This window comes from Leuciscus leuciscus (genome assembly GCF_965113295.1).
Source record: "Leuciscus leuciscus genome assembly, chromosome: 22".
Lineage (NCBI taxonomy): Eukaryota > Metazoa > Chordata > Actinopteri > Cypriniformes > Leuciscidae > Leuciscus > Leuciscus leuciscus.
Window position 1 is genome coordinate 20,685,949 of NC_138746.1, and position 26,805 is coordinate 20,712,753.

Here is a 26,805-nt window from a genome sequence, read left to right on the forward strand (position 1 = left end):
CTGTGTACAGAGTGCCAAAGCTGTGAAGCAGTGTGACATGTCTCATGTTTAAGAAGGAGAAATCGTTTCTAAAGTAGGTGAGGGAAAGACACACAGGTCTTTACTTGCAGCTTCATCACGGGTAATTATTTATTTCAATAGCCTATAGCTAATTGTCAAATATTCAGGTTCAACATACCTTGACAGGTACATTCGTAATTGTATTGGAATATCACAGTGGTATTTGTGGTTCAAATAGGTACAAAGACATAAATCAATATATTTAAACATTATTAGACATTACAGACATGAGGAACGGGTCTGTACGTCACCATCTTCTGAACACATGCCAATGGCGTAACTAAAGAAAGCCGTTAAAACATTCAAACATCAAACATTCCCAAATAAACAGCAACAACTCTAAAATGTTTGTTACAGTCATGTTTTTAATTCAAGTTTAGTGCAGAAAAATGACCAAAACATCATGGCTCTGTTCTAAAAATCTTAATATACTGCTTAAATGCCTTCTGACATTTAACAAAGGTGACATCCAAATTGAAAAGAAACCTCTTTTTGGACAAAATTTTGGACTTTTTGGAACAGAGCGCATGTGTGCTGTACCTTCAAGACAGAGTGGTGCAGTGGTGAAATCTTTCCTCTGTTTGGGTTGAATCTTCTGGTATCTGGCCTCTTGAAACTGCCTCACCCTCGGCTCCAATGCATCTCTTATCAGAGAGCCGACTTCCTGTAGATACAAACACATTAGTTTGCGTACATATTTGCAATCGTGATAAAGACAAACCTCCCAAGGTGACATTTGTCTTAAAACTTTTATATGGAGCTCAAATTTAACTAGAAGTGCTGCATGTAGCGTTAAACCTGGGAGGGAAAATCATTCAAAGCCTTTCGGCTGTGTGGGCCAACAAAAACATATCTTATAAAGGCAGGAGGAGGATGGGGGGGGATCCCCAAGAGTAGATCCAAATTCCAGATTTCTGCAGTATCAGCCAATTGAAGTGTAAGAGGACAAACACAAACAAACAGAAACACACCCTAATTCCCGTACCTTCTTGTGCTCTGCAGAGAACCAGCTGGCATTGTCTTCTTTGCCTAAGGGCAGTACGTGAAGATCCACTAGCACTGCGAAATTCCCACACTTTGAGAGAGAAAGAGAAAAAGATGGGGGTCTTAACTACAACAAAAAGTCATCACTGAGCTGATTAAATGACACCTTTAAATCCATAGCTGAAGGCAAGTCACACCATCCTCTTCCATTTGTCTTTGTGCATCCCCCCTCTCCGCCCATGACGTTTACAAGCTTTGTAAACGCACCTCATTAGCATCATGTCTGTAACCAGATACACTTGATCTCAGAGACGATGGTGTTAAAACTAAAGACGCACAGAAGACTGACACAGCAAAGGATTTGCAGGCTTTGCTAAAGGATGACCTCGCTAACCTGTTAGTTTATGGAAATGTGACGAGAAGAGGGCCAGATTCAGGGAGGCTCCAGAACTTCGTCCGAAGAGTGGAATTATTGGAGCGCTGCGTCAGCACGTCAGGGACAATAAGTCATAGCGAAGTAGGAGAGCCAGAGCAGTCGCGGCCGTTTAAGCACTTGTTACATCTCCACTCCACACTGGCCTGATTATGTTTTACACATGAGCGCAAGAACGAGCCTGTCACTGTGCTCCGGTCCACTCACACAGGCCTTTCCCGGACCACCCACAAGAGGATGAAGAGGAGCCGGCGTTGAAGCATGTCAACACCTGAGCTCAAAGCTAGATGTGGCCGCATTGATGCTTCGGGGACGCAAGCTTGATAGACTATAGGAGAAACGAGCTGATGACATCAGAGGAGAGCAGACAAGAAGAAATTCCCCTTTTCAAGACACAGTCCAGAACACATTCTAGAGCACTTCCAGAGTGCCTGATAAAATCCTGATAGAACACGAATGAGCGAGTGTATTTTAGTGGGCCCTGGAGAGGAGCTAAAGTGGCTCAGGCCAGGCGGTAATGCTCTAGGTCCGTGTTTCTCCAAGGCCAGCTGGGAAAGGATGACGTGAGAAAGTGAATTAGAAGGGTGTGTTGGGTAAAGCCCATTGTTTAACACCGCTCTATGACTACACTAGTTTTCTCTCTCTCTTTACATCTTTGTCTCTTTCTCACTCGTCACATAAGCAATGATTTATGCCTCCCCATACCGGTGGAATCTACAGCGACTGAGTAAATAAAACGTCTCCAGCATTCTCGTTTGGCTTCTAACCTCCGAATTCATCTCCAGTCAAGCAGGATTACGGCACATTATTAGCACATAGACAGGCCAAATCGTGCTGCCAAATAGCTTTGTTTTTGACATGAAAGCATATTTTCCTCTAATTGCTGCTTTGTGTACATGAGGGTTGGTTTGATGGCGGCCATGTTGAACTTGAGGGACAGGCTGCCCCCTTGTGTCAGACTATGGATGTGTGTTTTTTAAAGACAAGCAGCTATATATAGGTGGTGGTGACATATGAGACAACTCTGTTAGGATCTGTGTCAAGGTTGTTTTCGTTTCATTGAGATCCTTACAGATACATTCATTCCAATATCCGTGATAAATCTTATCCGATGCAGCATTTGAAGCCAAGTTAATCCTTTGTGGGCAAGCGGAGACAAGAGCTAAAAGAAGACACAGAGGAATCTTTATGTATGCATGTATGTGGAGGACAGCAGATCCTTTAGAAAACACTGGGTGGCTTTCTCCTCACGTCTTTGTGCTGTGCCCATTCTGCAACTGACCAGTGGTTTCGGCTCACTGCCTTGCACAATTACCGTGGCGTGGGAAAGCATAGGAGGGAATGGACAGGAACTGTCAATCAGGCAGTGAAAAGGAGCTTGGCTTCGATGATCCCATAATGCATCTTCTTACGCTGCCTCTGGAACTGCCACACTAATCGCATGCTGTTCTGTTTTTCTCCACTTTCTTTTTGAAATCCAAAATATGCCATTACAGAAGACTGTAGGAATTTTCCCAGTGTTTGAGAGGCATGTTCGCTTGGCTTTTCCAGGCCCTGTGTGACTATGGGACAGAGAGAAACAGTCAAAGGGATTTGCCTAATATGGGGGTCTGTCTTTAAATGTGCAGTTGAGTCAATTTGAGCGATTGGAAAGAATAATGAGGTTCGGTTCGTGAAAGGATTAGTGCCATTGGTACTAATGAGATAGTTCTCCCAAAACTGAAAATCATGTCATCATTTACTTCACCCTCATGTTGTTTCAAATCTGCATGCATTTCTTCCTTCTATGGAGCACAAAAGAAGATATTTTGCTAAACTTTTTTTTTTTTTTGGACCTCATTGACTTTCAATGCATGGGAAAGAAACAGTTGAAAGTGAGTAAATGATGACAGATCTTTTCATTTGTGGATGAACTATCCTTTCACACCTGTTTGATTGGATGGATTTTGCACATTTAACAATTGTACTGTTTGCATAAATAGAAGCAAGTTAAACACTGTTGCATTACCAAGATAGAATGAAATAATCCAGAAGATTTGGATTCATATTTGTTTTGTTAGAAATCTAAAAATAGTTCTTAGGCAAAATTTCACAATAAATCATTGGCTGTATTTGCAGAGAATGGTATTAAAACATAAGTTTTGTAACAGATAGGCCTACTTTTGCAACAGTTTTGTTGAATGCCTTAAAGAAAAGCTTTTCGGGGGAAAAAATCTGCCAGAAAACAGCTGAACCAAGAGGTGATCTCTGACCTAAGCCGCTAGCCCGCTACACAACCTCTGTTAAACAATCCCTTGGCAGATACATAAAATTTCTCTGAAATGTTATCTAGGTTTGTTTGCAGAGTTTCTTTTGTTTGCAGAGTAAAAAATCCTTCACTGTTGTGCAATGACAGTCTTGACAGTTCTGTGTCACATTCTAGAGGAGGAATACTGTCTTCGGGAAGTTTTTTTTTCAGTCTTCAGTCTCTTCACTATATTGTTGTATATAGGGCTTGAGGCAAAGAACAGCTTTTTCCTTTTCTACATCCTTTCGTTTGTTGATCCTCATTGAATACACCTGAGGCTTTCTGTAGGCCAATAACCTCCTGATTAAACTCGTTCTTACCTTTCACTCTTTATCTGATCAGCATGGCCTGCCAAAAACACACTACACAGGCCCTGAAACCAAACAAATGTAAAACAGAACAGTACCAAATCAGTCCCTGCCGCTCTGACCGAAGTCCACGGCTAAGCTGTGCTATTTTCTACTCCCAATCGCTAAGAAAACACATGAGGCAAACCGGGTTGCTTTCGGGTTTTTGGACTCCTGGCTCTGCTCTGCATCACTTACAGTTCCCAAGATGCTCCCTTGTTACCTTCTCTTATCAGTTTCACCCTCCCTAACTGAGATTTCGCCTGCCCTCACTCTGATTAGTGTCGGGCAGTCGGCCCAGAAGCGTTTGTGCAGTAGTTGCCTGTTCGCCACCACACATCCCTGCCCTTTTACCACTGCTATCGCTGGTGTGAGAACCAGACCCCCTTTCTCTGCACTTAGCTCCAGGGCTAACATTAACCAGCCACAGATGTTTTATGCTGGGAGAGAGGGAGAGAGAAAGAGAGAATGAGAGACAGAGGGCAGCAGAAGCAGTCTCACTCAATAAAACTCCCCCCTCTGTCTAGCTCAGTCTTTGTCTTTGTAAGAGCGTCGCAGGTCGACGAACAGTCTCCGGAGCCTAAGGGAACTCTTTAGATCTATGGGTGTTGCCTGTTAAAAGTAAATTTTTGGTCTGGACTTGCTGATTTTGTATGGCGTGAGTCACCTGACGTTCCTTCAAGAGGGTCAACAACATTAGCGTTGTCAGCAAGAGATCCATGAGGCACAAACAAGTTTAACTAGATTTTTGAATGCAAAACTCAGCGCACTGATGCTAGTGTGATCCGAGTGGCTGCTAGGGGTTGCTATGTGGTTGCTAAGGTGTTCTGCGGTGGTTTCTTACTGGCTCAAGGAAAAATTGCCCACCCCCAGATCTCTAAGATATTCTGATCTCTAGATATGGCTCAGGTCTCTCCTTCAATGAAGGTCTATGGCATTTGACATAGCAGCACACCTCTCTTCAATAAGCCAAACGATTTGAGACATCGTTCAAATTCGCAGCATATCAAATCTAATGTGGGATGAGTTATGAGCTTAAGTTCTTAAATATAGCAGCAGGGTGCAACTAAAATGGTCGAAAGGTGACTAAATCATTTGAAATCTACACTGCATTAAAAAATAAATCCTGTTAAAATTTACAGTAAATACAAATGAAAAAGGCAGCTGTGGTTGCCTGAAATTCACAGTAAAAAAATACAGTAGTTGCCTGAAATTCACAGTAGAAAATACTGGGGTCAGTACACAGGGTCAAAACAATATCAGGGTAACACACATTACACTAAAATAATGCAATAAATATCAACTAACCATTACTGATAACAAAAACAAGAACCAATTTTTTTATTTATATATGCAGGGAATGTCTTTTCACCTTTTTTCCACTATAAATTATATGGTAATTCATTGCAAAAACCATACATTTTCAGCATTTTACAGTAAAATTACATATAACGTGATGTTAAACCATTTAAAAAATAAATAAAAAATAAATTTGAATAAAATAAATAAATGGTAATGTAACTTAAAGTTTTTTATAACAGGTTTTTACTGTAGCATTTTAATTTTTTTCCTGTAAAAATCTAAAAACGTATGGTTTTGTCATATATCTCATGAGGCGATGTTCTTTAATTAGATCTTTAAAGTGTGTGCTAGTGTTTGCTCCATGCAACAATGAGCACATTATATGAGTTATGATTCACATTTCATGAACAAATTACTCTTTTGAACTATTTTTATATTATTACTCACTCAGCCAGTAAATCGTTCAGTGGGATTAATGAGTTCTGAATTATGATATTGTAAAAAAAAAAACCAAAAAAAAAACATTTATCCAAATGTGTATTACAGGTGCAAAAAGTCCCTAATCACTTTTTTTTAGTCTGGAGTCCTTGCTTAGGGTCAGGGGATTTGAAAACCTTAACACAAACTACTAATAAATCAGCATGATTATGACTAAGCTGGCCTTTATTTCTAGGGACTCTGTGAGTTAATCTCTGGATGTAAGCACACCTGAATTGAGTTCTTTTTTTTTTTTCATAAAGACACAACCCAGAAGCAAAATTCCAACAACAAGAACAGGCAAGAATATCACCTGTTAAAGCTCTACAAACAATTGAACAATATCAGAAAGATCCCAAGATTTCTAGTAAAAAGGAAGTAGGCTATCGGGAGACAAAAAAAAAAAAAAACATTCCTCCACTTCTTTACACTGTGGTTTTTAAAATAAATGCTGTTAAGCTACCAACATTAAGCTGGTGAATCTAAACATCTGTAGTAATTAACAAACTGAAATATTTCTTGGACATTTCCAAAAAATGACATGATTAGAATCCTATTACATCCTCCCATGTCTGTTAAGCTGCATCCATCCCATTTTTCCCTCTGCGTTTCAGAAATAACAACATATTTCCTTGATCCGATGACAGTAACAGGATGCTTGGAGGTCCAAGTGTGTGGTCCGTATCTACCAGGGAAGTCGACCTAGCACAAAAACCAGAGCCAAGACATCTGTCATACTACCCAGCACTTAATGTTCATACTCAAAAACAAAGAATCACGCTCTCCAATCATCTCCTGCACCAAATGGGTATAACAGCAGAGTGGCGTGGCAGGTCTTGTGTAAATATTCAGTGTCTTCTGAGGCGTTAAGTCAGGGCCTCGACTTGAAGCATGAGTCAATTTACGTGGGAGTATCTCATCTCCAACATTAACAGCACCACACCGTGGAAACATGACATTCAACTTAATGTTGCTGTGTCAGGATGTTCAAACAATCAATCTACGAGTGGCTTATAAAAGTCATTTTAAAATGTAAAAAATAGGGCACAATGTACAGTGGTAATATGAAGGAATTTTCAGTATTGATTTTTCCCAGGTAATGTCCCACCAGAAAATCACCAGTACCTTTTCTGATTTTCTACAGATTTGTTTGTACTTAGTTTTCTTAATAGTTCACCCAAAAATTACATTTTGTTATCATCTACTCACCCTCATGTCGTTCCAAACCTGTATGACTTTTTTATGCATACAATCAATGACTTTCATTTTGTAGACAAAATCTTCTTAAAAAAAATCTTCTTTTGTGTTCCACAGAGGAAAGAAAGGCATGCAGGTTTGGAACGGCATGAGGCTAAATTCTGAGGGAATTTTCATTTTTTGATAAACTATCCCTTTCAGCTGGGATAGAAAAGAATAAAAGTATTGTAATATCTTGACACAGGTCTTATGCTCGCCTACAAGAGTTTAGCTGAGAACTGGGCCAGTTGATGGTATTGTTTGCCTCCCCGTTTTAAATGTCTCCCTGTGGTCACAGTGTTGGGCATGACAGTTCCTTTCTCAGGGAGAGCAACATATATAACAGTATCATTATGTGCAGACTGGGAGGGTGAAGTTGGTGAGTGGTGCTCTCCCACAATGAAAAACAGAAAGACGGGAGAAATGATGAGTGAGAAAGACAGAAAGAGAGAAATATGCAGCCAAAGTCTGGCACTAAACACGGATGTGAGTGATCCACAGCAGCGTCCAGGAACTAGAGTTAAAGCCTTCACTATATGAAACATCAACAAAGACAGAGACCCAGAGCTTTTCTAGCACTTAATAGAAACATCTGACATGTATTAGCACTGACATTCATTGACATTCATCTGGCCTGAAGATGAATAGACAGGGCCGGTCCAGCATGATCTGTGCTGCCGAGAAACACGGCCCGAGGAGACATTCAGCTGGATAGATGCATGCATGATTATAAACATCAAACTAATGTATTGTAAAAGAAAGTGACTGAGGTGGTATGGAAAATATAATACAGTGTAATGCCATGTTGAAATCTGGACGGTTTTTTTTAGCATGGTTTGTCACAAAACATGTAATGAGCACACAAAGAACATGAAAAAGTGGGAGCAATGTTCTGTAAACTTCTAAATTAATACATTCAGACAGCTGCATGCTGACAGAGTTCATTTGCTGAGGCAACTACCCCCTCTAGTGTTTAGAAATGAGGTAGTTAAATTCTTTCAACAGCTCTGAATTTTAAGTTGATTTTGAGTCTCTATAAATCCCTTTAGGTTTCTTATAATACGGAAGCCCATTTCCGCCACATAAGAAAAAAATCATGTTTATGTCATTATAAAGTCATTAAATATTAAAATGGCATTAAAAATTAGAAAGTGCCCAGCTTCACAGACAGGGCTTAGATTAAGCCAGGATTAGGCCTTAGTTCAATTAATGATAATAACATTAATAATAATAATTCATTGCATTTATATAGAGCTTTTCTCAACACTTAAAATGCCTTACTGTATATATGGAAGGGGGGAATCTCCTCGAACACCACTAATGTGGCAGCCATATCGTGCCTGAACGCACACCACACACCAGCTTATTGGTGGAGAGGAGACAGTGATGAAGCCAATCAGTGTGTATGGGGATGATTAGGAGGCCATGATGGACAGAGGCCAATGGGCAAATGTGGCCAGGATGCCGGGGTTAAACCCCTACTCTTTTTTCAGAAGGACATCCTGGGATTTTTAAAGAGTCAGGACCTCAGTTTAACATCTCATCCAAAGGAGTCAAGAATGGTGCTTTTTGACAGTATATTGTCCCCATCACTATACTGGGGCGTTAGGACCCACACAGACCACAGGGTGAGCGCCCCCTACTGGCCTCACTAACACCTCTTCCAGCAGAAACCTGGTTTTCCCAGGAGGTTTCCCATCCAAGTACTGGTCAGGCTCAACCCTGCTTAGCTTAAGTGGGCAACCAGTCTTGGGTGATATGGCATAGAGCATTTCAGTAGTCTTTTATAAACGTGCCTTAGAGAAAAAACAGTACTGGTGTGCATTTTGAGACAAAACAATGATACTGATATATTTTAAGATATGTCAGTGCAAGTTACTTTCAGTTAAAACAGCTCAAACATTTATTTTAGTCTGGGACTAGATTAAAGCCTTGTCTGTGAAACCGGACAAGGTTTCTTTTTGTCATAGAAGGTCGAAATAAAAATATAAAAGTCATAAATTACATAAAAGTCATAGTTATGACATAAAAGTTGAAATTATAACACAAGCCATATGGTTGTCAAAAATCAAAGTCAAAACTATGACATAAAAAGTCCAACTGATTAGATAAAAGTGAAAGATAAAAGTCACATTTATGACATAAAAGGTTTAAATAAAAATATAAAAGTAATAAATTACATAAAAGTCATAGTTATGACACAAAAGTTGAAATTATGACATAAGCCATAATATGGTTAAGTAAAAAATTAAAGTCGAAACGATGACATAAGAAGTCCAAATGATTAGATAAAAGTAAAAGATTTTGAATTATGACATAAGTAATGCTGAAATAAATAGGTCGAAATCATGACATGAAAATGTGAAATTTTTATGACAAGCTTGAATTTCTCACCTGGCGGCAGAAATCACATTTAATCACACTAAAAACGATAAACTGAACCCAAAATACTGCAGCAATGACCAAAAGATCAAAGAAATACGTAAACATACCTTAACCACAAATTTAGAGGACGGCATTCTGATGAAACACTGCAAAAAAATCAAAGAGAAAGCACTGAACAACCACAAACAACAAAGGAACTGGTCGAAATCACCAAATCTAATGAAACTTAAATAATGTTTAATGCTGAGAAGAACATACAGTGATGAAACCCAAATCAGAAGAGTGAAATACTCACGTGTTTGTGACAGAAGCAGCTGGATGGAGCTGAAGAAAAGCCCAAATCAAAACACAAAGCAGGAATGGTGGTAAAATAGCGCTCACATACTTTTCTTATGACATTCTGGGTCGATTATATATAATTGGCAATATAAAATGTATATTTGTAATTAAAATGAGTCCAAAATAACGATAAAATAACGGTAATAAAAGAAGCTTGATTCAGTTTCTCCCGCCGATAGTTTGAAACTTGCCCTGACATGTTAGGACCCCAGCGCGTACAGTTGTCATAGAGACGCAGTCGGATATAGGAGGCTACATATTTTGCCGGACAGTCATACATCGTTATTCGTAAATTGCGAAATATCTATGATGTTATATATCTTAACAAAATTATAGTTCCGTATTGAATGTGTAATGTTGACGATGTAAAACCCAATGGTTCTTTTATTGGTTTCTGTTGTTAAATTCTTTTTAACTGGCACGTTTGGTTACCACATAAGAGCATGTGTTGTAAGACGTAAACACAATCTGCTGCTCGGCTATTGCTGTATGTTTTGTGTTTTCTTTCTTATGTTTTGGCTAGTTCGTTGAACAATAAGATTAACTTTGGGGAATGTACGAGCCTCGTAAATTAAATTTTACACGTCTCCTCGCGTTTTTATAAGCTATTGACTTTGTTTTTAATTACAAATCAGCTAGCAGCTACAAGAGTTGTCATATGAAAGAATTCTATAATGCCATCAAGTCATTTTAGTATGATAATGTTTAGTAATATTATGTTAAGAGGTTGTTGACGTAAAATACTTGCTTAACTCCAAGACAGCATTTTACTAATTGTTTTGTAACTACGTAAGCAGTTTTTATGACCTCATATTATTTGTCTTCGGACTATTTATTATTTATTAAATAATTAGTCACGCCACAGGGCCATTTAAAATTATCTATTAAAGGTAAAAAGGTCGAAAAACTAAGAGAAACGTTAACCTTAAATCTACACTCTCATGTATGCTTTAATATAACGTTACATGTTAACCTAAAATCTTGATGTTGGTTTAAATCAAAGATATTATGCTTCTACAATATTGATCAATCATTACATAAAATCATAATATCGTACTATTACGCTTGTGATCTATTAATTTCTAAGTGTTATTACAAAGCAACTGACCTGTATCGATAACCTTCTGTGAATTTCTCTGAATGAAACCACAGTATGTCTCGCATTTGTAAGAAGAAACCTGCTGTGTGCACAGATGAACCACTTTCCGACAGTAACATCTGCCAAAAGATAGCTCTGTTGAGAAATATACTCAGTACTGCCTATGGACCTACTGGCAGACTGAAGCAAATACACAACAATGTTGGTGGCCACGTCTTGACCACTTCAACGTCTACAGCGCTGCTCAAGCGAGTAGATATGTCTGAGCCGCTTCTCAAACTGATCTCAACTTCTGTTCAACATCACACCGCACGTTACAGTGACTGTGGGCTGTTTATGGGGATTTTCATGCTGAGACTTATTGAAAATACTCAAAAATATAACCTAAGAACAGTTGCTGCAGCCAAGTCATACAAACATATTGTGGAAGAATGCAACATGTATCTTAAAGGAGACTCTTGTGGTTGTAAGGTCTCGGTAGACTTCAGCAGCTGTAACTCACTCATTGCCCTGGCCCACAGCATGATCACCAGCAAACCAGCCTGCATGTTGAATAGCAGGGAGACACAGCATATCAGTTCACTGATCGCACAGGCCTTTCTGTATTCAATCCCTTGCAACTCTCCCGATGTGGCCTGCTTTGGAAGGACAGTTTCCATCGGCATTGAGGGCCAACCGGTGAGCGATTCTTCTGTTTTCCCTGGACTGCTGGTGGATGTCCCTGAGATGCTTCAACCTGCAGATCTTAAGAGACTGGGATCTGGTCCATTTAAAGTGGTGGTTTTCAGTGCATCGCTGTCAGGTGATATGTCTGAGGTTGGAGATGTAACATTGGAGATCCATAGTGGAGTGGACCCAGAGCTTGATCTCCTTCAGCAGTTTCTGAAGCTTGGGGAACAAGTTGTTAAGGACAAAGTGAGCTTATTTGCTTGTCAGAAAGTAGTACATCCAGTCCTTCAGCACTACTTCAGGGAACATGGAGTGGTGGTGATAGAGAGGCTTGGACTTGCCCTGATGGAGCCGTTTATCCAGATATCAGGTAGATATTTTTGAATATTTATAGAATCGAATATGAATGTATAGCTTTTTTCTACATTGTTTAATATAGTTTTAAGTTGTATTCCCAGCTCTGACTGTATATTTAAAAACTAGTAATTTTTTCTGAATAAAACATCATTCAATGAAAAAGTTTTTTTATGAAAATACATAATACGCAAAAAAAGTATTTTAAAAATAATTTCTTAAGAAAATAAACACAATTTCAACTTAGCGTTCTTATTTAGCTAAGACACTTTAAATTGATCTAAAGTGACAGACAATTTTAATGTAAACAAATATTTCTGTTTAAATAAATGCCAGTCTTTTTGTACTTTCATCCTGAAAAAAATGTCCACTTTAAAAAAAAATATTAAGCAGCACACCTGTTTTCAACGTTGATAATAAGACATTTTTCTTGAGCAACAAATCAGAATATTAGAATGATTTCTAAAGGATCATGTGACACTGAAAATTGGAGTAATGATGCTGAAAATTCTGCTTTGCCATCATAGACATAAATTACATTTTCAAATATAATACAAATAGAAAATAGCTATTTTAAAATGTAATGATATTTCACAATATTACTGTTTTGAATGTACTTTTGTTGAACTTTTCAACTGTAGTGTATGTATTTACTTATGATTGTTATTATTTAAAGCCATGCCTTCTTTGAATCATTTATTGGTTATAATCAGTGTTGGGTAAATTACTCTAAAAAGTAATTAACTACTAGCTACTAATTACATCTTCACCAGTGTAATTATATTGCTGTACAAAATAATCTCTTAAAAGTATTGCATTACAAATCCAATATCAACCTCGACCGGTTGAACAATACAAGGATAGACATGAAACTGCTCTTTTAATTCTTTAAAAATAAATATAAAAATTGGCTGCATAACGATTAATCACGACTAATCGTTTGCAGAATAAAAGTTTTTGTTTACATCATATATGTGTGTGTACTGTGTAAAATAATTATGTATTTATAAATACACACACATGCATGTATATATTTAAAAAATATTTACATGTTTATATACATTTTTTTATTTAAATATAATTTATATTATATATAATTATAAATACTTAATATATAAATAGATTTTTTTCTTAAAATTATACATGCATGTTTGTGTATTTATATATACATAATTACTATACACAGTACACACACATATATGATGTAAACAAAAACTTTTATTCTGCAAACAATTAGTCGCAATTAATCGTTTTGCAGCCCTAGAACTGACCAAAGTATTTAAAGTGATAAGGTTAAATTAAAAACATACATTCTATAATTAGATGTAACATTTGGATGTTAAATCCACTATTGTTTGGTATAAAATTGTAGTCTGTACTGTATTTAATGCAATTACATCAGAAGTAAATGTAATTAAATTACAGAAAAATTAAGAGTAATCCCTTATTTTACTTTTTCAAGGGAAAAGTAACTAAATTACAGTAATTGCTTAGTAATGAGTTACACTCAACAATGGTTATAAATATAACATTATTGTGCAATACAATAGTATTGAAAAGAAATGTCAGTCTACATTCTTAGAGGCTTCATTTTATTTTTATTTCAGGTGCTCAGGCTGTTGCTTCTCCTTGCTCTCCAGTCCCAGCTGAAGCTTACGGGCTGGTTAGAGGGCTCTGTTTCCAGTCATGTGGATCCAGAGAGCTGCTCCATCTTCTTCCTTCTAAAGATGCTGCAATTAGCACCTTGGTACTTTGCCACAGAAATGAAACTATGCTTGAAGAACTGAAGGTTCGTCCAACATGTTAAAGTCAAGATTTTTATGTGTCCATTTAATTATTTTCATTTAAATGCACCAATTACCGTTTTTATACCAATTAATTTAAACACACAGTTTGAACCAATTCACCAAATTGAATCAAGCTTACGAAAACATCTGTCTTAGATGTGTTTAGAAACATCTGTTTTAATGCTCTCATTATCCCAAGTCATGAGACAAAAAATGATCTTTAGGAAACATAATGGGCAAATAAAAGCTGCATTAAAATCCTCGCAATATTCACAATGCACAATTTTATATCGGCAGTCAAATCATCACAGATACACTATATTGCCAAAAGTTTTGGGATGTCTGCCTTTTACATGCACATGAACTTTAATGACATCCCATTCCTGATCCATAGAGTTTAATATGGAGTTGGCCCACCCTTTGCAGCTATAACAGCTTCAACTCTTCTAGGAAGGCTTTTCACAAGGTTTAGGAGTGTGTTTATGTTTTTTTTACCATTCTTCTAGAAGCGCATTTGTGAGGTCAGGCATTGATGTTGGACGAGAAGTCCTGTGCCCGGGAGCTCAAACGTGGGCGCAAGCGCAAGAACCAATGAGGTTTGTTCTTGCGCATGACGCACACATGTTTGAGCTTCCGAAACAGCTTGAATCATATGGATTACTTTTATGTCGTTCAATAAATGGACAGAAATAATAGGCGAATATTAAAAATATCTTTATTTGTTTCTAAAGATGAATGAAAGTCTTATGGGTTTAGACCGACATAAGGGTGAGTATGACGACAGAATTTTCAATTTTGAGTAAACTATCAATTTGAGTTTCTGTCTCGTCTGGTCCATCTTTTTACATTTACATTTATCTTTTTCATATTTGATTTTCTTTTTTGTTTTCCTTATCCATGTTATGCTGTTTTCTGTGAAACTTATCTGTAATAACCAATAACGTGTCCATGCCAGCAATAGAATTTTATAGTGGCAAAACCTGTGTCACTGTCGTGAAACACTTAACGGTTTCCCTTACCTAAGAGAACGCTTTAAGGGATTATGTGCAATGGGGTGGGCGATATGGCAAAAATATCATATCACGTTTTTTTTTATGTTGGTTTTACTATTTTGTGACTGAGCATTACAGCCAAACTAATGTCCATATTTTAAAAACAAAACCTTAAGTAACAAAATATACAATAAAAAAGAATGGCAGACAGGGGCGAAGCTAAAAATATTTGTCATTATTTTCTTTGTTATTAAATATTAAGATCAAAGATACACATTACACATACACAACTTAATATACAAATGAAATAAACAGTGTTTTTTCAGCTACAGTAGGTGTATTTAACAGTAGCATTGAAGAAAGTAATTAAATGAACAAATATGAAAATAAAACAAAACGTACTCGGTTACTAACGTAACCTCGGTTCTCTCTAGAAGAGGGAACGAGTACTGCGTAAGTATCTTACGTTAGGGGAAAATCCCTTTTCCGCGAGATATTGAAGCCAAAAAATTATCCTTAATTTTGTATTATTGTAAAACGCGTTGCAGCAGCATACAGACATAGGCAAGACGGCTCGCGTGCCTATTGGCTGTTCTGCGGCAACTGCAGCAGCCTATCGAGCGAGGCCTAGCGTGACGTCAGACCCAGTGAGGATGCTTCGCGCCCGCTGCGTCACGTCCTGCCGAAACGGGCGTGGCTTAGGCCTATAAATCGTGGCTTAGGCCTATAATAGTACGTTCTCTTACGAGAGGTCTCTCGTACTGCGTAAGTATCTTACGCTAGGGGACCCAATGTAAAACGCCGTGCGTGCTGGGATCTGACACCAAAGACCCAAGGGCGAAAGCCCAGGGTTCATATAGTGCACAATCACCAAGGGAACTCACGGGGAGTCCGGGAAGAGGGAGGGGCGGAACCGGGCTCTTCCACATATAGCAGTGTCCCTCAGACGCAAATTACATCATACAGACAGGGCGGAGTACGGCCTGAACTGATGGAAAATTGTGGGTCTTATTCATTTGCCCATAAGCATTTAATGGTCGATCAGCGAACAGTGCTCAGCGAGCAGTGCTCAGCGGACACAGTATTCTGAACCGATAGCATCAGAAAAGACAGTACTGGTTTGTTTAGACCGACAACAGCCTGGCCTGTAAGGCGGGAACCTCTAGGTTATAAAACCTTATAAATGTAGACGGGGAGGCCCAGCCTGCCATCATACATATATCTTGCAAGGAAATCCCACTTGACCAGACCCACGATGAAGCCATGCTTCTCGTGGAGTGCGCTCTGACACCCAACGGGCACTGCATGCCCTTGGAAGTGTATGCCAGCGCAATGGCGTCAACTATCCATCTGGATAGGCTCTATTTCGATGCGGCTAGTCCCTTGGAACGTCCGCTGAACGAAACGAAGAGCTGCTCCGTCTGTCTGAAGACAGATGAGCGAGAAACATAAGCTCTTAATGCCCTGACTGGGCAAAGGAAGCTCGCGTCTCCTTCCTCGTCAGAGACCGGTAGGGCTGACAGGGAAATGACCGCTCTAAACGGTGTGTTGAGGGATTTTGGAACATAACCGTGCCCAGGTTTGAGTATAACTCTTGAGTCATTAGGCCCAAACTCCATGCACGTCGCGCTTACTGAGAGCGCGTGTAAGTTCCCTATGCGCTTCACTGAAGCGAGAGCCAGAAGAAACACTGTCTTGAAAGACAGGTGTTTAAGATCAATTGTCTGTAAAGGCTCGAATGGGTCACCTTTCATGGCTTCCAGTACTGTAGAAAGGTCCCATACAGGGACTGCGGGAGGTCTGGGAGGATTCAGTCTCTTAGCTCCTCTAAGGAAGCGGATTACTAAATCGTTCTTTCCTATTGACTGACCAAGCGTTGTTTTTGAGAACGCTGCTATGGCCGCCACATAAACTTTGAGCGTGGAGGGGGACCTGCCCTTGTCCAACAGCTCTTGTAGGAAGGAGAGAACCTCCGTCACCCCACAGTCTGGGGGCGACACGCCACAAGCTGTGCACCAGCTGGAGAACACTGACCATTTCGAGGAATAGAGACGTCGCGTAGACGGAGCTCTAGCCTGCGTGATCGTGTTTAACACTCCGCTTGGGAGGTCAGCGGGTACCCGTTGATGGCCCAAACATGAAGGGACCACAGCTCTGGGCGCGGATGCCAAATCGAGCCCTTGACCTGAGAGAGGAGGTCCCTCCTCACTGGCACTGGCCATGGGGCATCAGAACTGGGAACCAGGGTTGGTTTTTCCAGAACCGCGCTACGAGTAGCACTGAGCATCCTTCTTCCCTGATCCGTTCTATCACCTGAGGCAGGAGAGAGACGGGAGGAAAGGCATAGAGCGGGCGGCGGGGCCATACATGAGCCGGCGCGTCCCTGCTCTTGGAGAAAAATTCCAGACAGTGAGCGTTTTCTTGAGACACGAACAGGTCTACTTCCGCTCTGCCGAATTTCTTCCATAGCAGCTGGACTGTCTGTGGGTGTAGAGACCGCTCGCCTGTCGGAACATTGTTCCTGGACAGTCTGTCCGGTCCTACGTTTAAGAGCCCTGGCACATGCGCTGCTCTCAGCGAGAGCAGGTTGCGCTGAGCCCACACCAGGAGGCGTTCTGTCAGCCTGTGTTGTCCGAGCGGACCAGGACATGGTGTCCTCGTATTTGGGGACAAAAACGCGTCAGCGCGTTGTCTACTGCCAGTATTTCGAGGCAGTCTACGTGTAGAAGCTTCTCCCGTTCTGACCATTGGCCGAAGAAAGGTCTGCCCTCGAGCAGCGCTCCCCATCCCGAGGTGGATGCGTCCGTAGACACTACCTTCACACTCGAGGAAGTCCCCAGGCTTACACCTGATTGGTACCAGTCGTTTGCTTTCCAAGGTTTCAGAGCTGCGATGCATTTCTGATTGACCTTGAGACGAAGCAGACCAGAAGCCCACGCTCTGCGCGGTACTCGCGCTTTCAGCCAGAACTGTAGCGAAGCAAGCCCAGCTGAAGTACTGATGATGCTGAGGCCATGAGACCTAGCATCCTCTGAAATCTCTTGAGCGGGACAAATGCGCCGCAGCGGAAAGAGCTCGCTGCGCGCTAAATGTCTAGTAGGCGCTGTGGTGACAGTCGCGCTATCATAGACAGCGAGTCCAGTTCTGTGCCCAGGAAAGATATTATCTGTCTGGGGGACAGAGAACTCTTTGCCCAATTGACTCTGAGACCCAGATTCTCGAGGCGATCGAGTAAAATGGTCCTGTGCTCTATGAGCTCCGAGTGAGATTGAGCTAGAATCAGCCAATCGCCCAAGTAGTTCAATACTCGCATGCCCTGTAATCTGAGGGGTGCGAGCGCTGCGTCCATGCACATCGTAAAATGTACGGGGTGCTAGGGACAAGCCGAACGGTAGGACTGTGTACTGATATGCCTGGCCCTCGAAGGCGAATCTCAAATATCGCCTGTGACGTGACGCTATCTGTATTTGAAAATACGCGTCTTTCAGATCTATTGACACAAACCAGTCTCCTCGGCGAATCTGCGCGAGGATTTTTCTGGTCGTGAGCATTCTGAACTGTCGCTTCGCAAGCACTCTGTTCAGTTGCCTTAGATCTAGTATGGGTCTGAGACCCCCGTCTTTTTTTTCTTTTTTTTTTCGGTACCAGGAAGTATCTGCTGTATAGCCCTCCTTTGCTCTGAGCTTGAGATAAAGGCTCTATGGCCCCTTTGCTCAATAGTTTAAAAACTTTGGCTCGAAGTAGGTGTGCTACTTCTGTTTTTACCGTGGTTTCGACGCCCGTCGCAGAAACTGTAGCGAATAGCCTCTTTCTATAATATCTAGCACCCACTTCGAAACCCCGGCTAGCCTTGCCCATGCGTCTGCACGAATGGCTAGGGGTTGAATGCGAAGCGCGCTCTGGTCGCTCAGCGACAGAGGGGCTTCGGTGTGCTGCAACATAAGCGTTGCGCTTATGACATTTGAGGCAGGGGGCGCGCTGATAACAGCGGGCAGATTGCCCGCGCTCGACGACTCTGCGGTGGTAAACCGAGAGGGGGAGGGCTGGGCGAGTCCCGTAAGACCTGTCATGTCTATGTGTGAATGTGGGCGCGGGATAGCGGGCACATTTACAACACTGAGAGCATTGTCCGCCTGAGCAGAGCGAATGCACGTTGGTTTCGTTTTTACAGAAACCTTGAGACATGCAGAATGTAGTGTTTGTGGGCACTGGGCAGTGGGCACATTTACCACGTTTAATGCGCAATCGATCTCATGTGCGCGAGCCCTGTGTGACGGGCTGTGTTTGTGTGTAGGAATGAGCACTGGGCAGTGGGCATTTTGTCTACACTCATAACACCATCGGCAGTGGCCAGGACACCAGAAAATACACTCTTATGGGATTTATCTGGGTAGCCGTAAAAGCGGCGTTTGTGTGCAGGCAAGCGGGCTGTGTCGCCGACTTGTTTACTGCAGAATACACTGGAACAGTCGCATTTACTGGAACTGAACGAGCGAGAAGTTGCCATAGAAACCGAGAGCGTCAACATGCTGGCGTTTGTTTGCAGGCGTGCGTGTATTACAACAGGCTCGTCCACTGCAATATTGACATTTCCAGTCGCCTGAACTTCAGAGGGGAATGAGAAATGTGTGAGAAATGGAGGTCTGAACACTCTCTTTTCTCCTTCCGCCAGTGACGCACGGGAACCATAGAAACGGTGTTTGGGTGCAGGCGAGCAGGTTGTACAACGCGCTCGTTGGCTGCAAAATGCACATCTGCAGTCGCCTTTCAGGGAACTGACAGAGCGAAGCATTGGAGGCATAATTTATCTGCCGTTAGACCGGGATTCGAACACCGGTCTCTCGTGCGAAAAACCAAAGATTCCGCCACTGAGCCACAGGGGGGAACACAAAGGCTTTCAGATGCACGAGCATATAGGAGCGTCAACATGTTTTCTTCGGCGTTTGCTTGCAGGCGTGCGTGTATTATAACAGGCTCGTTTGCTGCAATATGATATTTCCAGTCGCCTGATCAGGGAACTGAGAAATGTGTGAGAAATTCAGGTCGGTCCAGCCTCGGCGGGACTATAAACACTCTTTTCTCCTTTCGCCGGTGAGTGACGCATGAATGGGGCGCAGGGGCAGGGTAGCTTTCTTGTACGTAAAGAAAAACTAACCCCGACCGTCCGCTTCCAGCCTCCCTTGTGAACGGCGCAGTTTGCGCGGCTCGAACAGAGGGAGAGAGAAAGCTAGCCCCGTGACCGTCCGCTCCTGACATCCCCTGTGAACGGCGCGGCTCGAACAGAGGGAGAGCAGGTATCATCCCCCAAGCAGGCAAGGCAAGCGGGCGAACCGGCGAGCTTTGCGGGTTGGGGGGGGGCGGAGGAGCAGTCTCGGAGAAGGATGCCAGGTGAGTCCTCAGAGTCACCATAGGCAGTAACTAGCTCTCAGTGAGGGCAGTCGCCGTCAGCGAGCGCGAGAGCTGCGTGATCCTCAGGAAAGGGGTGTCTTGAAAAAGACGCCCGGCTCTTTTAGTGCAATGAGAGTGTGTGTCGCGGCAGCGAGCACACACACATACACAAAACACTGAAGCAGAGAAAGGATATAACGGCGGATAGCGCAGCAGGAAGGCGACTGAAGGCGGCGCGGCCAGCGGCTTCAGAGTGTCGACTCGTCCCGCTGAAAGGCTCCTTCAGACGGCGCGGCTTCTCTCCGGATCAAGCGATGCGAGAGCTTTGCTGAAGAGATGAAAAATCAGATATCAGCTGCCTGCGAGCCGGATTTATAGGCCTAAGCCACGTCCGTTTCGGCGGGACGTGACGCAGCGGGCGCGAAGCACCCTCATTGGGTCTGACGTCACGCTAGGCCTCGCTCGATAGGCTGCTGCAGTTGCCGCAGAACAGCCAATAGGCACGCGAGCCGTCTTGCCTATGTCTGTATGCTGCCGCAACGCGTTTTACAATAATACAAAATGAAGGATAATTTTTTGGCTTCAATATCTTGCGGAAAAGGGATTTTCCCCTAGCGTAAGATACTTACGCAGTACGAGAGACCTCTCGTAAGAGAACATAGACTTCACTGTATAAATTATACATTGATACTTATTAAAGCTACTGTTAAACTTATCAGTCAAGAGCAGTGAGTGATTTTCTTTGCATTTTGTTGTTTTATTAACATTAAAGGGATAGTTCTCCTAAAAAATCAAATTATCATAATTTACTCTCTCAAGTTGTTTTAAACTCGAATAAGTTTCTTTCTTCTGTTGAAAATAAAAGTTATTTGGAAGAATGTGGGTAAACAAACAGTGATGTACCCCAGTGACTTCCATAGTATATTTTTCTCCTATGAAAGTCAATGGGGACCAGCTACTGTTTGGATAGCGACATTCTTCAAAATATTAATATTAGAAAAATATTAGAAAATATTAGAAGGAAATGAATACAGGTTTGAAAAAACATTAGAGTGCGTAAATAATGAGAGAATTTTTATTTTTGGGTGAACTATCCCTTTAAGGACAAGCGGCAGCGTGTTTACTATTTCTACTGTCTCTTTAAGAGTTGCGCGCAACGTGTCTAATATACACGCATTTGACAAGCAGACTTTCTCTCAATTTTCTCAAGTTTGCTTTCACTTTAGACATAACCGACTTTGTTTATGTAAACCTTGTGTATATTTGACAGTATTAGCACAATAAGACTCGAAAGATAACTTAGTCCAGTAACCAGGCGCTGTTAGACAGGCTTTTAGTGCATGTGAGCTTCACATGTACGCGCTGAGAAACGCAGAACAGCGCATCAGCACGCGAATTAAATGTTTAACCGACAAGGCATTAAAGCACATGCAAATTATGAACTTTTGTGAACTGCAGTGTTCCGCTGCATTAACATTTTATGTGAATGTACGTCGCGTTGTTCAGTATGTTGGGACAGAGGCGCCAGAACAGCAACTGAATGCACGATACTACGATATTTCTTCAAAAGCAGATCGTGGAGACATTTTAATCGTCCACGATCAAAAATCGTCATATCGCACACCCCTAATATGCAAAATCCTTAAGTCATTCCCTTAGCTGCTCAGGGAAATCACGCCTTAAGTCTCATACTTAAGGGAAAAACTTAAGGTGCTTTATGCAACCATGCACTGGCTCGCAGTCTCCGCTCTAAATCATTCCAAAGGTGTTCTATTGGGTTGAGGTCAGGACTCTGCAGGCCAGTCAAGTTCCTCCACACCAAACTCGCTCATCCATGTCTTTATGGACCTTGCTTTGTGCACTGGTGCGCAGTCATGTTGGAACAGGAAGGGGCCATCCCCAAACTGTTCCCACAAAGTTGGGAGTATGAAATTGTCCAAAATGTCTTGGTATGCTGAAACATTAAGAATTAGGGGCCAAGCCCAACCCCAGAAAAACAACCCCACACCATAATCTTGCTAATCTGCTAATCTGAAGACCACATGAAGTTTGGAGGTCTGTAACTATTGACTCTGCAGAAAGTTGGCGACATCTTCACACTGTGCGCCTCAGCATGCGCTGACCCGCTCTGTGGTTTTACGTGGCCTACCCACTTCATGGCTAAGTTGCTGTTGTTCCCAAATGCTTCCACTTTGTTATAATACCAATAACAGCTGACCGTGGAATATTTAGTAGTGAGGACATTTCGTGAATGAACTTATTGCACAGGTGGCAACCTATCACGATACCACTCCTGATGATTTGTAGGGGTCAAGTCAAGTCAAGTCAAGTTTATTTGTATAGCGCTTTTCACAATACAGATTGTATCAAAGCAGCTTTGATACAATCTGTATCAAGGGGTGTCCCAATACTTTTGGCAATATAGTGTATTTTATGAAGGTTCAATCTATTGCCCCGCTCTACCATCCCTGGTTGTGCAGTACCATTCTGTCAGGTTTATTTTGGGTGCATTCTTCCCTCTCAGTTCTCCAAGCTTCCTTGTATTTTTAAGTTCCACTTTTTCTAGATTCACTGGACTCACATTTATTTATTCAAACTTATTGCATGAAACCCCCCTTTCACTTCTCTCATATGATGAACATTTCATTTTGTTTCATTTGTTGGACAGATGACATGTCAGAGAGCAGAACATATGTTGCGACTGACTCTGAGGGAGCCCTACGCCCTGCTTGGAGGAGGCTGCACCGAGACACTGCTGGCCACCCACATCACACACATGGTATTCTATTCCACTGAGTTACATATCACATTCGGTTGCATTTCTACAGTATTAATTACTAGATGACTCAATTTTAGAATATTACATATTAATTTGATCACATTAACATTAGCTTCCAGAAATGGAAAAATTACATCAAATCCAGTGCTTTCAAAGCATCGTGTTTTCAGCACTTTTTTGTTTGTTCCAAAAGATTTACATATAATTTAAAGTCATTTTTAAAATGTGAAAAATGTGGTTTGCATTGAGCCCACTTCTTTTTATGTATATGGTATTTATTTTCCTAACAAAAATAAATAAAGAACTCTATAATATGTTGTTCTTTACAAATTGTCATTCTTAGAATAAAAAAGCACATCAAATAAACAGATTTCTATCATGCACTTCAGTTTTCTACTAATAAAGGTTTCTAAATCTTTCCAAAATAATCTTGAGTACATACAGTGAAAAAACTGATGCAAAATAGCTTCTTTTTCTAGTGCACAAAATTCACAGGTACAGTATATGAAATATTAAGCTTAAATCTTTCCAAAACATGCTTAGCAGGATCAATTCTGTGAAGTATTTTGTAAGACACTTCCTTCATTTTGTTATTAACACAAAACTTATTTGGCAATTTCCATGCTTTGACCCAAGAGATATTACCAAATAAAGAAGACCAAAAGAATATTGCTGCAGGAAAAGACACAGAACAAAGAGCATTTCTTATATCCTTATTGCTACAATTTAGTTTTAAAACATCAACATTATCAATCCATTAGAGTTCTTTAAGAGTAACATCACACTCTTTGGAATCGCGTCAAGAACAATAGCAAACTCTTTTGGTTTAACTGATAATTGAAATTTTTGTAGAAATTCAGTATATGATAACAAATATCCATTGGAATTAAACAACTGTTTTACGAATATAATCCCTTCATTGAGCCAAGTATGATTGAATAGTGATAAAAAAAATTAAAAAAAACATCTTTGTTATTCAATATGAAATAATTGTGCGGTGAAAAATTGTGCTTACACACCAATTTCCATGCTAGCAGGGCTTGTCTGTGAAAACTGGCTAATTTAACAGGAATTTTTCAAAAGAAAAATTGCATTTCAACAAAAAGAGTATAAATCTATAATTAGGAAATGCATTGCAAAGACTTTCTCTATTCTTCAAAAACTCTATCAACCATTTAATTTTAAAGGTGTTATTAAGTGTACTATAATTTAAGACCTCAAGACCCGCTTGCTCTTTGGTGTTACATCTGCTCAACCTTACAATCCTCATGCCACAGTGTGGATGACGTCAAAACCTGGAAGACTAATTCGCCAGTGGTTCCCTCGAGATTTTACTATGAGTTTTTTATAATTTATGAGTAAAATAAGGTCTGTGGTAAACATAAGTTGACGATACTTGGACATTTTTTCTACAACGTAAATTAAACACCCATATCGAAAACGTGAATTTTGAAGCTGTTTATTTAAAAAAAATTTTAAACTTGATTCTAACAAGTTACTAGATAAGAATGTTTGGGGAGTAAGTGTGTGTAATTTACGCTGTAAAACAAAACGTCCAAGTATTGTCAACTTAGGTTTACCACAGACTTTATTTTACTCATAAATTTAAAAACCTCATTATTAAAACACAGGAAAATGTCAAGAGAACCACTGGTGAATAAGTCTTCCAGGTTTTGACTATTGGTGTGTGCCCAGTCATTTCTGCTTGCTGCTATATTAAATCTTTTGTCATTTTACTTTACAGAATCAGTCCACAGCTACAACAACAGCTGCAGCTCTGGGCGTCTCTCACTCTGAGTTTCTCATGGCAGTCAAGGCATTCTGCAGCTCTCTGCATGCTGTGGCTCTTTCCTTAGAGCATGACGGGCAGGACTGTCTCATTGACCTGACATATGCTCACCGATGGGTCCCAGATATCTACCCCCAAACCACTGCTAGGCAAACCTGTGGCTGTGGTCTGGTGGAAGACAGATCCGACTTGGAGAAGACCCCACTAAATACAGCGTGCCACACTTTCTCTCCTGTTTTCCTGGAAAACACTGACAATCAGCCCATAATATTAGATTCGTTTTCTGCCAAGCTCAATGCTTTAAATGTGGCAGTTGAGATGGCTAATTTTGTTCTTGATGTAAAATATATAATAAAGGATATCAATTGAATTTTGATGAATGAACTTAAATAAAGATTCTAGGTTTGATATATTTTATAATCAAATATTTATCCGAGACTTCATTTTTCTTCATAACTCCATGTGGCAAAGTACACGTTAAATATACATTAGATCTCCAAAACCAAAATATGAAGACCACATAAGTCTTATTTGATGCTGCTAGAGTCAGTGACCTGCACTGTTTGCAAATATTCAAACGGCCAAATCTGCAAACTTTTAAATGAAAGGGTAATCATTTTAGACTGATTTTGCGCCTCCGCAAACTTTTCTGAGAAAACCCTTACGCCGTCACCAAAGAGGCCTTAGGGGATCACTGGGGCGTCAAGCAGCGTTGATTTGTCTGAGTCACACAATTCTGTGAGCGTGAGAACACATGCTGCTGCAGCACTACCAGGTTGCCCATGCTGCGCCTGACTCCTTGGGCGAGATCTACTGCTGTGCACAGCTTGCGAAATGACTCCAGGTCCGGGACTTCCTCAGCCAGGGACTTCAGGAGTCTAGTTTGAAACACCTGCAGGATCGCCATTGTATGAAGGGCAGATGTTTTGTGTCCAGCCGAAATGTATGTCTTCTCGGCGATGTGGACTGTAGTCCTACTTGGCCTAGAAGACAGCAAACTCGACTTCCATCCGTGGGACGGACACAGGTGAGCTGCAACGCCTCTTTAACGGGAGGCGACCGGGCGAAACCAGGGTCGTCCGCCCCATCCACCACTGAGAGGGGAGGGCCATGACCGTTTGAGCTCATCGTAGAGCTCATGGAAGAAAGGAGCTGGTCTCTGCTGGGCATCCGACTGGCAGTCTGCATTGAGACCCGTCCTTCCACTTTTTCACCGGCTGCTCTGGGACGGACCATTCCAGGGCCATATTGGCCACGGCCTCCAAAAGAATATTCATGACATCCTTGTCCAGAGAAGTTGGAGTGGGGCCTCAGACCAGGCACCTGGGTTGGAGGCATTGGTGGACATTGTGTCGTATTCTCCATAGCCAAAAGAGACCAGGTCCTGCGCGTCAGAAGAAGGGCAGAGGCTGTGCTTAGTGTAGGAGACCGGGGTTTCTGGTGGGCGATGAGAACGTGGGCGCTGGGCTGGCGTTTATCACCAGCAGAGCTTCCCGAGGGAGCTGTTTGCGGCCTCTCAGGAGTGGGAGGCGTGATTGCTGGCAGGTTGCTGTTGAGCACAACAGTGAGCCTTGCGCTGAGAATCTTGATTGGCAGGTCCTCGCAGGAGTGCAATCACATCCACCTAGCACGGCTTCGCCATGGGTGAAAGCACAACACGGAGTCGTCGTGCGAGTCCGGGAACTCTATGGGCCCGTCCCACAGGCGGCATCCTCGAAGTTGCATCTCATTGATTCACCGGATCACAGGGGGGAGGGGTTTGCTTCTCGCATTGTCTGCTCTTCTCAAGTGAAGTGAGTGAAGTCAAGTCAAGTCAAGTTTATTTGTATTCATGGATTTCATCCGGTCCCTTTCCACAGGTGTATTAATCAAGCGCAATGCAGTCTGCATTCATAATCTAGGTGCTTGATTTTATACACCTGTGGAAAGGGACCGGATGAAACCCATGAATAGCGTTTTTCACAATACAGATTGTATCAAAGCAGCTTCACAGTATTAAATTAAAATAATACAACAAAGTTTGTTTCAAGAGGAATTTATTGATTGATAAAATTAAATTAAATATCCCCAAAATATCCCCAACTGAGCAAGCCAAAGG

General features: G+C 41.4%; 2 protein-coding genes across 5 annotated transcripts in view; one reads left to right on the top strand and one right to left on the bottom strand.

Moving 5' to 3' along the window:
* slx4ip (SLX4 interacting protein) overlaps nucleotides 1–10,033 on the bottom strand; it is a 46,192-nt gene extending 36,159 nt beyond the window's left edge. The window contains exons 1-4 of one of the 3 annotated variants that reach the window (XM_082154299.1): nucleotides 9,807–10,033; nucleotides 9,619–9,657; nucleotides 1,046–1,135; nucleotides 601–724 (exon numbers count right to left, since the gene is read on the bottom strand). In XM_082154299.1, the coding sequence (XP_082010425.1) occupies nucleotides 601–724; nucleotides 1,046–1,135; nucleotides 9,619–9,645 (241 nt within the window). In that variant the 5' untranslated portion in view covers nucleotides 9,646–9,657; nucleotides 9,807–10,033. Of the gene's footprint in view, nucleotides 1–600; nucleotides 725–1,045; nucleotides 1,136–1,241; nucleotides 1,341–9,618; nucleotides 9,658–9,806 lie in introns of those variants that run through there. The other 2 variants (XM_082154300.1, XM_082154298.1) reach the window with 2 other exon arrangements.
* A 273-nt stretch (nucleotides 10,034–10,306) lies between these two features.
* Nucleotides 10,307–25,134, top strand: mkks (MKKS centrosomal shuttling protein). 2 transcript variants are annotated; one of them, XM_082154282.1, is made up of 4 exons: nucleotides 10,307–11,988; nucleotides 13,580–13,719; nucleotides 22,808–22,918; nucleotides 24,663–25,134. In XM_082154282.1, exons 1-4 carry the CDS (start codon nucleotides 11,004–11,006, stop codon nucleotides 25,074–25,076), a joined length of 1,650 nt encoding a protein of 549 aa, XP_082010408.1. In that variant the 5' UTR covers nucleotides 10,307–11,003; the 3' UTR covers nucleotides 25,077–25,134. The 2 variants fall into 2 exon arrangements, with proteins under 2 accessions (XP_082010408.1, XP_082010407.1); XM_082154281.1 differs by having other exon boundaries at nucleotides 13,580–13,761; nucleotides 24,663–25,132.
* The last annotated feature ends 1,671 nt before the right edge of the window (nucleotides 25,135–26,805 follow it).

Bases quoted from the DNA above. Each gene is read 5' to 3' on its own strand.
- mkks (XM_082154281.1), top strand. From the start codon at position 11,004: ATGTCTCGCATTTGTAAGAAGAAACCTGCTGTGTGCACAGATGAACCA. The intron at 13,762-22,807 runs GTTCGTCCAACA...TTTGTTGGACAG, and splicing joins CTATGCTTGAAGAACTGAAG to ATGACATGTCAGAGAGCAGA. The intron at 22,919-24,662 runs GTATTCTATTCC...TTTACTTTACAG, and splicing joins CCACCCACATCACACACATG to AATCAGTCCACAGCTACAAC.